General features: G+C 43.2%; 2 protein-coding genes across 9 annotated transcripts in view; one reads left to right on the plus strand and one right to left on the minus strand.

Annotated features, from left to right (window-relative positions):
- The window catches only part of LOC137348236 (sorting nexin-11-like), a 128080-nt gene that overhangs the window by 51965 nt on the left and 62646 nt on the right, over window positions 1-13469 (minus strand). The gene's annotated exons all lie outside the window — the stretch shown is intronic.
- The window catches only part of LOC137348235 (uncharacterized protein C17orf113-like), a 74926-nt gene that overhangs the window by 40457 nt on the left and 21000 nt on the right, over window positions 1-13469 (plus strand). For all 7 annotated transcript variants that reach the window (XM_068013614.1, XM_068013619.1, XM_068013615.1 and 4 more), the window contains 2 exons: window positions 7446-7613; window positions 8854-9057. In XM_068013614.1, the coding sequence (XP_067869715.1) occupies window positions 7446-7613; window positions 8854-9057 (372 nt within the window). The remainder of the gene's footprint in view (window positions 1-7445; window positions 7614-8853; window positions 9058-13469) is intronic.

Consider the following 13469-nt stretch of genomic DNA (forward strand, 5'->3'; position numbering starts at 1 on the left):
GAGGCAGTAATCGGAGTGAGTTACAAAAAATTGTGAAGGATGAGGATCTGGCTACAAGGATATAAATGCACTGTGGTTAGCATTTCTTAAATGGTATATTTAGGGCAAAACACCACTTTTGAAAAACCACATTAGAGGGCAAAGAAAATATAAGATTTCAAGTATCAACTCTCCAGAAATAAATGACTGCAGGAAAAAGGGTTTTGAAGGAGAAAGAAAAACCCTAGGGAAAAGGGGGTGCAGTGCAAGCAACAACAAAGATCTTAGTTAGATTATCAACCAGATTTTCTATTGCTGGTCACATTACACACAACAGAGGTAAAGTCAGCGACTGCTTGCTAACAAAGCTTACAGTCCAGCCTTGCTGATTTGCATACCTAAGGAGAAGGTAGCAGGTATCTCTCAGGAAGACGGTGATCTGTACCGTCTTGATTATGTTAATATGTTTCAATGGTTAAGGCATTCAGTTTGCACCGACTGACTTGCAGGAGGGCCAGGCTTGGTCTACAAGCATTGCCCGTGTTTGAATACTGCATATTGGGACCAGTGTATTGCAATTCTAAATGATGCAGTTTCTTTGGTTGACAGTTTTGGCTCAGTGCTTCGCACTATTGCCTCTGAGTCAGAAAACTGTGGGGTCAAGTCCCACTCCAGAGACTTGAGCATAAAATCTAGACTGTCAATCCCAGCGCAATACTGAGGAAGTGCTGCACATAAATATACAAAGAAGTTACAACATGGAAGCAGGCCATTCAGCCCAACCAGTCTGTGTTAGTGTTTACTCTCCACGTTTACAAACAGTCTCAATAATATTTACCCACCCTGTTCCAAAATCCTTTTATCCCCTTTTCCTTTATCCGATCTAATCTTGCATGTTGACATAATTTCTGCCTTAACCACTAACCCTCGAAGTGGATTCCACTGACTCTCAACTCTGTGTAAAGAATTTCTCCTGCCCTCTGTTCTAAATCTCTCACATGTAATCTTGCATCAATGGCCCTTGTTCCAGACCCCTCAATCACTGGACATAGTCTGCTTCCATTTACCCTGTTCCATCCTTTCATAATTTTAAACACTTCTATCACATCATGCATAATCTGACTTGTTCTAATGAAAAAAGCCTAATTTCACAAGTCTTTCTTTATATTTGTACATCCTCATCCTGTGAATCTTTGCAGTACTTCATAAAGCCTCAAGCTCCTTTCAATAGTGTGCAGCCCAAAACCGCAAACAGTTTAAAAAATATTAAAATAAATATTTTACAAAATAGTAATAACGCTTCAGCATTCCAGTTCAGGATTTCAACAAATAAAACTGAACACTGAAAATTGAACTAAGTGTGATTTATTGTGATATTTGGCAGTTTTTGATTTAAAAACAAGCACAGGTTTCATAACTTCAATCTCTAAATGTTTTATGAAGTTACAAAATCAGCATCTTCACATCAAGACACACAAATGTCTCCAATTATGTTAGATTTCAATCCTCCAAAGACTGTGGTTATGTTACTAAAGCAATTTTTAAAAAAACAAATGTAAGTATTTTTTGCAAGATTTTAATTCACAAGATGCCACACATCAAGGAAACAACAATAACTTTCATTTATAAAGCACCTTTAATGAGCACTCCTCCAATTCTGGTCTCTTGTGCATCCCCGATTTTCATTGCTACAACATTGGCAGCCATACTTTCAGCTGCCTGGGCCCTAAGCTCTGGAATTCCTTCCAAAAACCTCTACACCTCTCTCTTCTTCTTTAAGACACACTTTAACTCTTTGACCAAGCTTTTGGTCACCTGTCCTAATATCTCCTTATGTGGCTCATGTCAAATTTTGTTTGATAATCGCTCCTGTGAAGCAACTTTGAATATTTTACTACATTAAAGGAGCAAGTTGGTGTTGTTTGGAAGAGAGGAGGGGCAGAAAGAGGGATGAAAGCTTTGCTCTGCAGTAGATCTAGTGCAGTGCAGTTGGTGCTCATTGCTTGTTCCGACTTCACACACTCAAAACATGCCCAAAGCAATGCGGTACTTGGAAGGTTAATGATACACCAATGTAGACCAACAAAAGAGGATCTTTGTATAAGTTATCTATATTAAAAATCACATCCTGTTGTTTTTTATCTTTGGCTGTTCCAAGGCCAATGAAGAAAAAACCCACATTCTTTATCGATACAATCAAGTCCTGTTTAAGGTCACAATGAACGTCAGCGAAATGGAAGTTGATTTTATCAGGGAACGAGGCAGTGGTTGGTACATCGCAGCACAACCACAATGAAAATTCAATGGTAAATTGCTGCTTGTTGCATTATACCGATGATCTTATCACAATTCAAGAGTACCAGGAATTGAACCACTTTCCATCCCCTTTCTTTGTAAAAGACTAGAATCTTTCATCGCATTTCTCTTGTGCTGGAGCAGAGCTGTGCTGCTCTTGATGTTGGGTAGCTGAGAATGCCTGAGCGATTAGAAATCGGTAATATGATCAAGCCAGCACAAGGGCTTTATTTAATCCTCTCCACTCAGACCACCCACTGGCTCCTCTCCCTCAATATTACTTTTTAGTCCCTGTAGGTTCTCAAGTTTCAGGAATAATAAAATTGAATTCTGCATTTTTTTTCCCAATAAGAGGGTGGCATTGTGACTGATTTACTAAATTACATGAGCACCAGTGAAATAATTGAAAATAAAATTATATGTACAGGCTGGAGCTGCAGAATAATAATATGCTTAATCCTCGCAGCGCAACATGCTCTGAACTGATAGAACGGAAAGAGGCCATTTGGCCCATCATGCCTGTGCCAGCTCCTTGAAAGAGCTATCCAATTAGATTTAGATTTAGAGATACAGCACTGAAACAGGCCCTTCGGCCCACCGAGTCTGCGCCGACCATTAACCACACTAATCCCATATTCCTACCACATCCTCACCTGTCCCTATATTCCCCTACCACCTACCTATACTAGGGGCAATTTATAATGGCCAATTTACCTATCAACCTGCAAGTCTTTTGGCTGTGGGATGAAACCGGAGCACCCGGAGGAAACCCACGCAGACACAGGGAGAACTTGCAAACTCCACACAGGCAGTACCCAGAATTGAATCCGGGTCGCTGGAGCTGTGAGGCTGCGGTGCTAACCACTGCACCACTGTGCCGCCCATTAATCTCACTCCACAGCTCTTTCCCCATAGCCCTGTAATTTTTTTTCCCTTCATGCATGTATCCAATTCCTTTTGCTCTTTCCTCATAGCCCTGTGAATTCTCCCCTTCAAATATTTATCTAATTCCCTTTTGAAAGTTACTTTTGAATCTGCTTTCACCGCCCTTTCAGACACCACATTCCAGGTCAGAACAACTCTGTGTAAAAAATGTTTTCTCATGTTGGCTCTGGTTCTTTTGCCAATCACCTTATATGTATGTTCTCTGGCTTCTGACCCTTCTACCTATGGAAACAGCTTCTCCTCATTTGCACTATCAAACTGTTCATGATTTTGAACACGTCTATCAAATCACCTCTTAACCTTTTCTGCTCTAAGGAGAGCAAGCCCAGTTTCTCCAGTCTCCCCACGTAACCGAAGTCCCTCATCCCTCGTACCATTCTAGTAAATTTCTTCTGCATGCTCTCCAAGGCCTTGAAATCCTTCCTAACGTTTGATGCACAGAACTGAATACAATACTCCAGATCTCTGGGCATTAACACTGGGTCGACTGTTGAGTGTGTTTCTTTCCCGTCCCTTCTCTGAATTATGCTGGGATACAATTCTGCAGGCAACAGCTGCCATCTGACATGTCAGCCAAATGGCCATTCTTCCTGACAGAATCTGGAAGCTATGTGTGTGTTTTAGAAAACTATTCGACTATGTATTGCACAAAGTCAATCGTGTCCTCACCCAATTTCTACAAAGACCCATACTTTTCATCAGGAGTTAGTGGAGAGTGATCAGCAGCAGGAATCCCATCAGATTTTTTAATTTCCTTCCCCTCATCCAGGACAACTGTAGTGACCTCAATTGCTGTTTCATATGATATCAGCTCATTCAGCAGAGACCATGGTTATAAACCTGTGGCTTTCCCACTCTGTATCGCTGCGACTCAGTGGGTCACATTCTCGCTTCAGAAGATTGTGGATTCAAGCCCCGCTCGAGACTTGAGTACATAAACTATACTGATGCTATCAGTGCAGTACTGATGGAACGCGGCAATGTTGGAGGTGCTGTCTTTCAGCCAAGACATTCATCTGAAGCCCCTTCTTCCCTCTCAGGTGAATATGAAAGATCCTATGGCACCACTTTGAAGAAGAGCAGGGGAGTTCTCCCCAGTGTCCTGGCCAATATTTATCTTGCAAACAACATCACAACAACAGATTATCTGGTCTTTTATCACACTTTTGTTTGTGGGATCTTGTTATGTGCAGATTGGCTGCTGCGTTTCCTACATTCCAACAGTGACTAAAATTGAAAAGTACTTCATTGGCTGTAAAGAACTTTGGAATGTCTTGAGGTCGTGAAAGGTGCTATATAAATGCAAGTCTTTCTTGCTCTTTTCACATGGAACTCCTCGCGAATGGAGTTGAATCAGAGTCAACTGACACCTTTAAAAGAAGCTGCAATAATATCAGTTGAGAAAGTGGACTAAGGGCTAGTGGGGGTAAGGGACATTGCCCAAGATTCACCGCTCAGGAATTTCTGACTCTATCCCTTTAACCCTGGAGTGCTCCAACCCAACTGTGTCACCTCAAACAGCATGTATGTTAACTGTCTCTGTCACATACTATCAATATCATCCTCTAACTGCATCACTGTTGATATCAGTACTCCAAATATACTTTACTTGCCAATTTGTCTTGCAAACCTTTTCTTTTCTCCTGACTCCTTGCTGGGTATAGTTCCGCAGTAATCCTCCACTATCTCATCAAAGTGAGCAGCGAGAGCTTCGGCAATGAGTATCAGCAGAATATTTGACCACAAACAGCATCGCAGACAAGATAGTTAACGTGGTGGGGGCGGGCGGTGGTGAAGCCTTCTTAAAATAATCACAGACGTACTCTGAACAGAGCAAACTAGATAGGCCAAATAGCCTTCCTTTGCTTCTGTTCCTAACATTCTTCATCCTTATGTTTTGATTTATTCTTTACTTACGAACAAATGAATTTGGAGCAGTAGTAGGCCACTCGGCCCCTCGAGCCTGCTCTGACATTCAACAAAATCATGGCTGATCTGATTGTAACCTCAACTCCACATTCTCGCCTACCCCCAATAACCTTTCACCCACTTGCTTATCAAGAATCTATCTACATCTGCCTTAAAAATATTGAAAGACTTTGCTTCCAAGCTTTTTGAGGAAGAGAGTCCCAAAGACTCATGACCCTCAGAGAAAAAACTGCTCCTCATCTCTGTCTTAAATGGGCGACCTTTTATTTTTAAACAGTGACCCCTAGTTCTAGATTCTCCCACAAGAGGAAACATCCTTTCCACATTGATCCTGTCACGACCCCTCAGGATCTTATATGTTTCAATCAAGTCGCCTCTTACTCTTCTAAACACCAGCAGATACAAGCCTAGCCTGTCCAACCTTTCCTCATAAGACAACCCACCCATTCCAGGTATTAGTCTAGTAAACCTTCTCTGAACTGCTTCCAACACATTTACATCCTTCCTTAAATAAGGAGACCAATACTGTACACAGTACTCCAGATGTGGTCTCACCAAGGCCCTGTATAACTGAAGCATAACCTCCAAAAGGATACCCTTAAAAAAATAGAGCAATGCGAATGATTGCAGATGTAAGGGGAACGAGTTTAGGGAAAGATTAAATAAAAGCTTCATCGTTACAGTCAAAAGAGAGACAGTTAAACGGGATCCAGCTGAAGTATATAAAGTCTTATTGGCTTAGATAAAGGAAATGCTAAATATCACTTTACAATACGGCAGGATGATAGAAGCAAAGGTCAAATTGAAACGAGGGAAAAAATAAATTTAGGTTTGACTGCAGAAGGAACTTCATCACAAAGGGGCTGATAAATGGCTAGAATAATCAGCCAGGCTGTGCAGCAAAGACAGGCATACAAATCACAGTTGATGCCAAGGGGGCAGAATAGAGGGACGAATAATAATAACAATAATATAATAATAAGTACTAAGAATTAAAGCCTGGCTCGGGTATAAAATTAAAACCCGACCCAGGCCCGACCTGACAACAGCCAATCGAACCTGACCCGGGCCCGAGTCCTTTAATTTTTGTAAATGCCCGACCCGAAAATAACAAACATATTATTGAAACAGAAAAAAATGAAAGATTAAAACTAAAACAATACGAAACAAAACAGTACAGTCCAGACCCGAGCCCAAATGCTGGCGCAGAATACAGACCCGGCCTGACCCGAACCCGACACAGGTTTGGGTCCGGTGCCCAGGCTTTGCTAAGAATGACAAGACTCCATCTTTAAAAGGGATCCTTCTGAAAAAATTTCCCCTTTAGTGTTTTGGACTAGTAACCTGATTTGACTGGTGGAATTAATAACCCTCATCCATGTCTTTGTTACTTTCTGATTCAACTATTCCAATGCTCTCGTGGCCGACCTCCCACCTTGCACTCTCCATAAACTTGAACTCATATCCTAACTTACACCAAATCCCAGTCACCCATCACCCCTGTGCTCACTGATCTACATTAGCTCCCAGTCCCTTCTGGTCCATACAGCACAGTTGTACACATTGTGGAGTATTTAGCCTAGACTATCGGGGGAAGCTAACATATGTTTTTTTCAAGCACTAAAAATTATACAAGGTTATTCCTTGAACACTCATCTCTCATTAGGCTCTGCTTGTGTTCTTTAAATACAAGTTTGTAAGCTTCACCACATTTTAACTGAAAACACAGACATCAGAAGACCTAGGCTCCAAACACAGCTTGTGCTGAATTAGCTGTTCTCAGCATAGGAAGCATTTGAGACACCACTATTCACCTCCTGCAGTAGAGGGGAAATATTAGCTTGGGTTCCTGATCATTATCCACTGACCACTGCTGGACAGTCTGGGTGTTTGGGTATCAGATGTATAGGGGACCAGGCTCAGTTCTGATGCCCTCCAGTGTCAAGTATTCTGCCAGGCCTCACTTGCTTGAGTCAGACGCAAGAAATTAGAACCATAGAAGTTTACGCTAGAGATGCAGGCCATTCAGCCCTTCATGTCTGTGATGGCTCTTTGTTAGAGTAAAAGTTGTAATGGTCTCTGTCTCAACCACTCCCCATGACAAAGCATTCGACGTTCCAACAAATCTTTGCAGATAAAGATTTACAAAATCATAGAAGATGCTAATTGAACGAGGTACCAGAGTGCACCCAAGGAGCTTTCATTCAGCAAAAGTCATCACCATCAGGACTGGAGATCAGATTTAAAGAAGGAGTGAAAACACAAATATTAAGGTATATATGTATTGGCCATTTCAGGTTTCCCTGTTTTTGTGCCTCCATCTCTCTACTTGCAAGATGGGCAGCCTGTCCCAGACTACTACGGAGAGGGAACAGCAACACAGCCACTGGATGAAGCAGAGGAAGATTCCCATGACCAGTCTGCAGAAGGAGCTGAGCAGGAGCAGGACCCACAGTTTTATACAGGCGAGTCTTATTGTACCCAAACAAGGGTGGGTGGATTTTTAAAATTTCAAATGGAAATTGTTAATTTAGTGGCTGCAAGAAATGTGATTCTTTGGATCAGTATTCATTTCACTGCAGTGATAACAGGAAGAATGCTTGTTAGAAAGGGGAATTTTGCAGGATACAGAAAAAACTAGAGAGAGAACTCCCACCAATGGTTATGTAGGTGAATGCTCAACATGGCACCAAGCTACAACTGCACAAGATGGCCCTAGATTCAATCTTGCTCTACGTGGCACTGAGCTATACAACTCAAGAAAGTCCCAGATTCAATCTACAGTCTGTGCTGAGCTCTAAGAGGCTTCAGTATTTCCACGGCTCTCAATGACTCCCGCTGAGTGTGGACATCTGCTAATTACAGGATCAGGTTTGTACGTGATGCCCCTCCAACAATGATTGTCTTGGCTCACAATGAGGAATGACCCCTTGGATGGTGGCCATGGCAAACAGCTTTCTCATTCCGATGTGGGTAAATCCCAGAGTAATGGGATTCTGCAGCTCTGTCCCAGGCAGGTATAACTTTTTAGCAGCAGCAGGAGACTCTTCAGCCCCTCAAGACTGGTTCCCAAATCTAGCCCAGGAATGCTTGAGGCTGGCTGTAGCAGCCCAGCTATCGCCCTGGCTGAGACCAGATAACTGGGAATGGAGAGTTATGCTGATAGTTAGATGGGAGCAGGCTCAAATGCAGAATAAATGCTAGCACAAACTGGTTGGGCCAAATGGCCTGTTTCCATGCTGTATATTCAGTGTACCTGTACATATACTGTACAGAGTGGGTAGGAACACAGGAACAGGAGGCCATTCAGCCCCTCGAAGCTGCAGTGCCATTCAATTAGATTATAGCTGATCCATATCTCAACTCCACCTATATGCCTTGGTTCTGTAACCCTTAATTCCGTGGCCTAACAAAAATCTTTCAATCTCAGTTTTGAAATTCTCAATTGACTCCCAGCCTCAACTGCTTTTTCAGGAGAGTTCCAGATTTTCACTACCCTTTGTGTGAAGAAGTGCTTCCTGACATCACCCCTGAAAGGCCTGGTTTTAATTTTTTGGTGATGCCCTGATCGTCTGGGGATGAGGGGAAACAGTTTTTCTCCCCTTTGCTTTATTTGCTGCGATTTGAACACTGATCAACCAGCGGGCCAACAGAATTTCTTTGCACCTTATGGTATGGTTGCTGACAGACCTTTTCTCATTCCAGGAGCTGCCGAGTTTCCAGCGGTGCCCACTAGTCAGCATGGGCAGTGGCAGGCAGCAGGGGATGGGTCGTCTGACAGCTCTTCCGACGAGATGCCAGCAGCACAACCCCTGGTCCAGCAAGATGCAGCCACTCAGCGTAAACCCAAACGAATCAAGCAAGAGGAGGTCTCCACGGAACCAGGCCACAACTTTCAGTTTCACACAGGTGAGTGCTACAGCAGGAAGGATTGCCGAAAGCAGCCAGAGCACAGAACTGAGCTTTCAACATCTGCTTTGCTGATGATAAAGAAATTACATAGAATTTACAGGACAGAAAAAGGCCATTCAGTCTAATAGGTCTGAGAGGGTGTTTATGCTCCACACAAGCCTCCTCCCACCTCTCTTCATCGAACTATATCAGCAGATCCTTAAATTCCTTTCCCCCTTATGTTCCTCACTAGCTTTCGCTTAAAGGCATCTATGCTATTCACATCAACCACTCCCTATGGTAGTGAGTTCCACATTCTCGCCACTCTCTCGGTAAAGAATTTCCTTCTGACTTCCCTCTTGGATTTATTAGTGATTATCTTATCTTTATGGCACCTAGTTCTGGTCTGCCCCACATGTGGAAACAGATCCCCCATGTCTACCCTATCAAAAACTCTAAAGATCTGTATCAGATCTGTATCACAACCTGTAATCTCATGACCCAGCACATCCCTCACTCTACCATTATGATCAAGCCAGGTGACCAACCCTATTACAATGAGGACTGTAGAAAAGCATGCCAGGAACAGCACCAGGTGTACCTAAAAATGAGCTGCCAACCTGGTGAAACTACAACACAGGACTACATGCATGCTAAACAATCCCATAACCAACAGCTCAGATGAAAGATCTGCAGTCCTGTCACATGCAGTCGTGAATGGTGGTGGACAATTAAACATCTAACTGCAAGAGGCTCTGAAAACATCCCCATCCTCAATGATGGGGGTGCCCAGCATGTCAGTGTAAAAGATAAGGCTGAAGCATTTGCAAACATCTTCAGCCAGTAGTGCTGAGTGGATGATCCATCTCGGGCTCCTCCTGAGGTCCCCAGCATCATAGTATTCAGACAATTCGATTCACTCCATGTGATAGCAAGAAATAGCTGAAGGCACAGCAAAGGTCCTGACAACATCGCATCTGTAGTACTGAAGATTTATGCTCCAGAACTAGCTGCGCCCTTACCCAAGCTGTTCCAGTACAGCTGCAACACTGGCATCTACCTGAAAATGTGGAAAATTACCCAGCAGGACAAATCCAATCCAACCAATTACTGTCCCATCAGTCTACTCTCAATCGTCAGTAAAGTGATGGAAGGTGTCATCAACAGTGCTATCAGGCTGCACTTACTCAGCAACAATCTGCTCACTGATGCTTGGTTTGGGTTCTGCCGGAGCCACTCAGCTCCAAAGCAGCCCGCTTAATCGACACCTCACCCACCACCATAAACTTCCACTCCCTCCACCAGCGGTGTGCAGTGGCAGCAGTGTATACAATCTACAAGACGCACTGTAGCAACTCACCAAAGCTCCGTTGATAGCACCTTCCAAACCTACGACCTCTACCACCTAGAAGGACAAGGGCAGCAGGTGCATGGGAACGCCACCACCTGCAAGTTCCCCTCCAAACCACACACCATCCTGACTTGGAACTATATCGCCGTTCCTTCACTGTCACTGGCAAAATCCTGGAACACCCTCCGCAACAGCACTGTGGGTGTACTTACACCACATGGACTCCAGCGGTTCAAGAAAGCAATTAGGGATGGGCAATAAATGAAGGTCACGCCAGCGATGCGCACATCCCAAGAACGAATAAAAAAAATCTTTTCTACACCTTCTCCAGTGCCTCTACATTTTTTTTATTACATGGAGACCAGAACTGTGCATAGTACTCCAAGTGTGGTCAAACCAAGGTGAATTAATTGAAAGGCTCATGAACAAAGCTCCACAGGTCAGCTCAAAAATTCATCCAGCAAGTAGGTGAATTACACAGTCCAGGACAGTCCCAGATTCCATCTCCAAGTTGCGCTGGTTGAGCTGATCTCAGCCAGGGCAGCGATGAGAGTGATAGGTTTGGGTTGGCGAGGAGAAAAAGGATCAGTGTTCCTTATGCACGAGCCCCCTCTTGCTCCCCACCCACCATTTTAACTCCTGGGTTTTTGGGAGTGGGGAGGCTGCCTTCCTCATGCAGGGGCCTCATCAGTATTGTAATGTCAGGACCAGTGATGTCATTCAGACACCAATGCAATTTTAACCGCGGGTCACAGCTGTAAAGCCAAGTGCCAAAGCTGCTGGGGGAAAGCTCCAGGAAGAATAAAAAAACATATTATCTAAATGGTGAGAGATTGCAGAGCTCTAAGATGCAGAGGGATCTGAGTGCGTGAATCTCAAAAGGTTAGTATGTAGGTACAGCAAGTAATTAGGAAAGCTGATAGAATGTTATCGTTTATTGCAAGGCAAATTGAATACGAAAGTAGGGAGGTTATGCTACAGTTATACAGGCCATTGGTGAGACCACATCTGGAGTACTGTGTACAATTTTGGTCTCCTTATTTAAGGAAGAATGTAAATGTGTTGGAAGCAGTTCAGTGAAGGTTTACTAGACTAATACCTGGAATGGGCGGGCTGTCTTATGAGGAAAGGTTGGACAGGCTAGGCTTGTATCCGCTGGAGTTTAGAAGAGTAGAGGCGACTTGATTGAAACATATAAGACCTTGAGGGGTCTTGACAGGGTGGATGTGGAAAAGATGTTTCCTCTTGTGGGAGAATCTAGAACTAGGGTGTCACTGTTTAAAAATAAGGAGTCACCCATTTAAGACAGAGATGAGGTGAAATCCTTTCTCTCAGAGGGTCGTGAGTCTTTGGAACTCTCTTCCTCAAAAGTGGAAGCAGAGTCTTTGAATATTTTTAAGGCAGAGGTAGATAGATTCTTGATAAGCAAGAGGGTGAAAGGTTATGGGGGATAGGGGAGAATGTGGAGTTCCTGCCTACTGATTTACACACTATCCCCACTGAGCTCTGTGTGAACTCTGCGCAGAAAACTGTCTGGAATACATCCTAGAAATTCAGTGCCTTTACTACTTGTGCTATTCTGCTTCTCCCAGTCTATGTGAAAACTAAAATCTCTCTTTTTAACTATATTGTTTTTATTACCTGCTTCCCTGATCTCCCTATTTATATATTTCCCCATTATATCATTACTGTAAAGAAGTCTGTAGATAATCCAACCATCTTGCGTCCTTTACTATTCCTTAGCTTTACCCATACTGTGTCCATTGCCTCCTCACCCTCCTGAAACCCGTTCTTTCCACTGCTGTAATGATGCCATTTATCAATATTGTTACTCTTCCTCCTTTCCCAATTTCCCTGTCTATTCTGAAGATCCTACAGCCTGGAATATTTAGCTCCCAATTATGCCCAGTTTGTAGCCAGGTCTCTGTATCAGATCTGATGGTACTTAAAACCGGGCCCAACTCAATATCAGAAGTCACTGCTTAAGCATTTTAAAAAGTCTCTATTCAATCAGAGCTTCACTATACCCTGACAAAATAATCTCCTCAGATTGTGTTTGTAAGACTTTGCAAGCTATTACTTTTTATTATTAATCTTCCCCTCTGATGACACTGAGTGATGCTGGGTTCCAGAGCACCTCACCAGGAGGTCAGTTTTATGACCAACTAGATTCATAAAAATGGTCACTTATGCAAGGTGCCTGTATCCAGCAACACACAGCACCTTCAGGGGAGGAGAGATAAAACAATGGGGGGGGAGGAGGGGAGCATGCGTGAGAGGAGGGGAGCATGCGTGAGAGCAAGAGAATGAGTATGCATAGAGTGAGTGAGAATGAGTAAAAGTGTGTGAAAATGAGAATGAGTAAATTTGTAAGTGAGAGTGAGAATGAGTGAGAGTGTGACTGTGTGTATGAGAGTGAGTGTGCATGCAGCAGGAGACACAGACCATGGTTAAATAGTCATCCTTTCCCTATGGCTCCACGTGAATGTTACTGTCTCCTAACATAAACTGACAGCAAGCAAAATACTAAAACCTCTAACCCCTCCAATATCCACATTAAGCTTCAGTAAATTCAATTTTGTTCCATGGACCTCACTATTTTGCAATCACTCTTGATTTTTGCAGCGAGAAACAGGTTGAGGAATGGCAGCAGACACTAAAAAAGTTTAGTTTGCTTCTAATTCAGACAATAAACTGCACCTTATTGGCAGCACTCTTTCCAATCCCTGTATATACAGTGGACACATTTTGTGTAATTTCACTGACACTGTGTCTCTTACCACAGCCATTCCATCACCATACATTGTGCAAGACACAAAGAGATAAATTTCCCAGCTGGGTTTTGTGACCAGCATACAGGCCTTTTAAATGGAGAAAAAGAGATACCGGGAGTGTTTACAAGGCATTAATCTAATCGGGGGCCGGGGGGTGTCAAATGACACCTCGAAACAGCAGAGCAAAGCAAGGCCAGTTTATAACAGTCATCTGAACCCAGATTAGATTAGATGGTTTATAATCACTCGCTGGAATCAGTTGGCGTTTTCCAAAGTACAGTTTCAATTTTACTTGGGGTTGGGGT

Source organism: Heterodontus francisci, chromosome 33 (assembly GCF_036365525.1).
Source record: "Heterodontus francisci isolate sHetFra1 chromosome 33, sHetFra1.hap1, whole genome shotgun sequence".
In the NCBI taxonomy this organism is placed as follows: Eukaryota; Metazoa; Chordata; class Chondrichthyes; order Heterodontiformes; family Heterodontidae; genus Heterodontus; species Heterodontus francisci.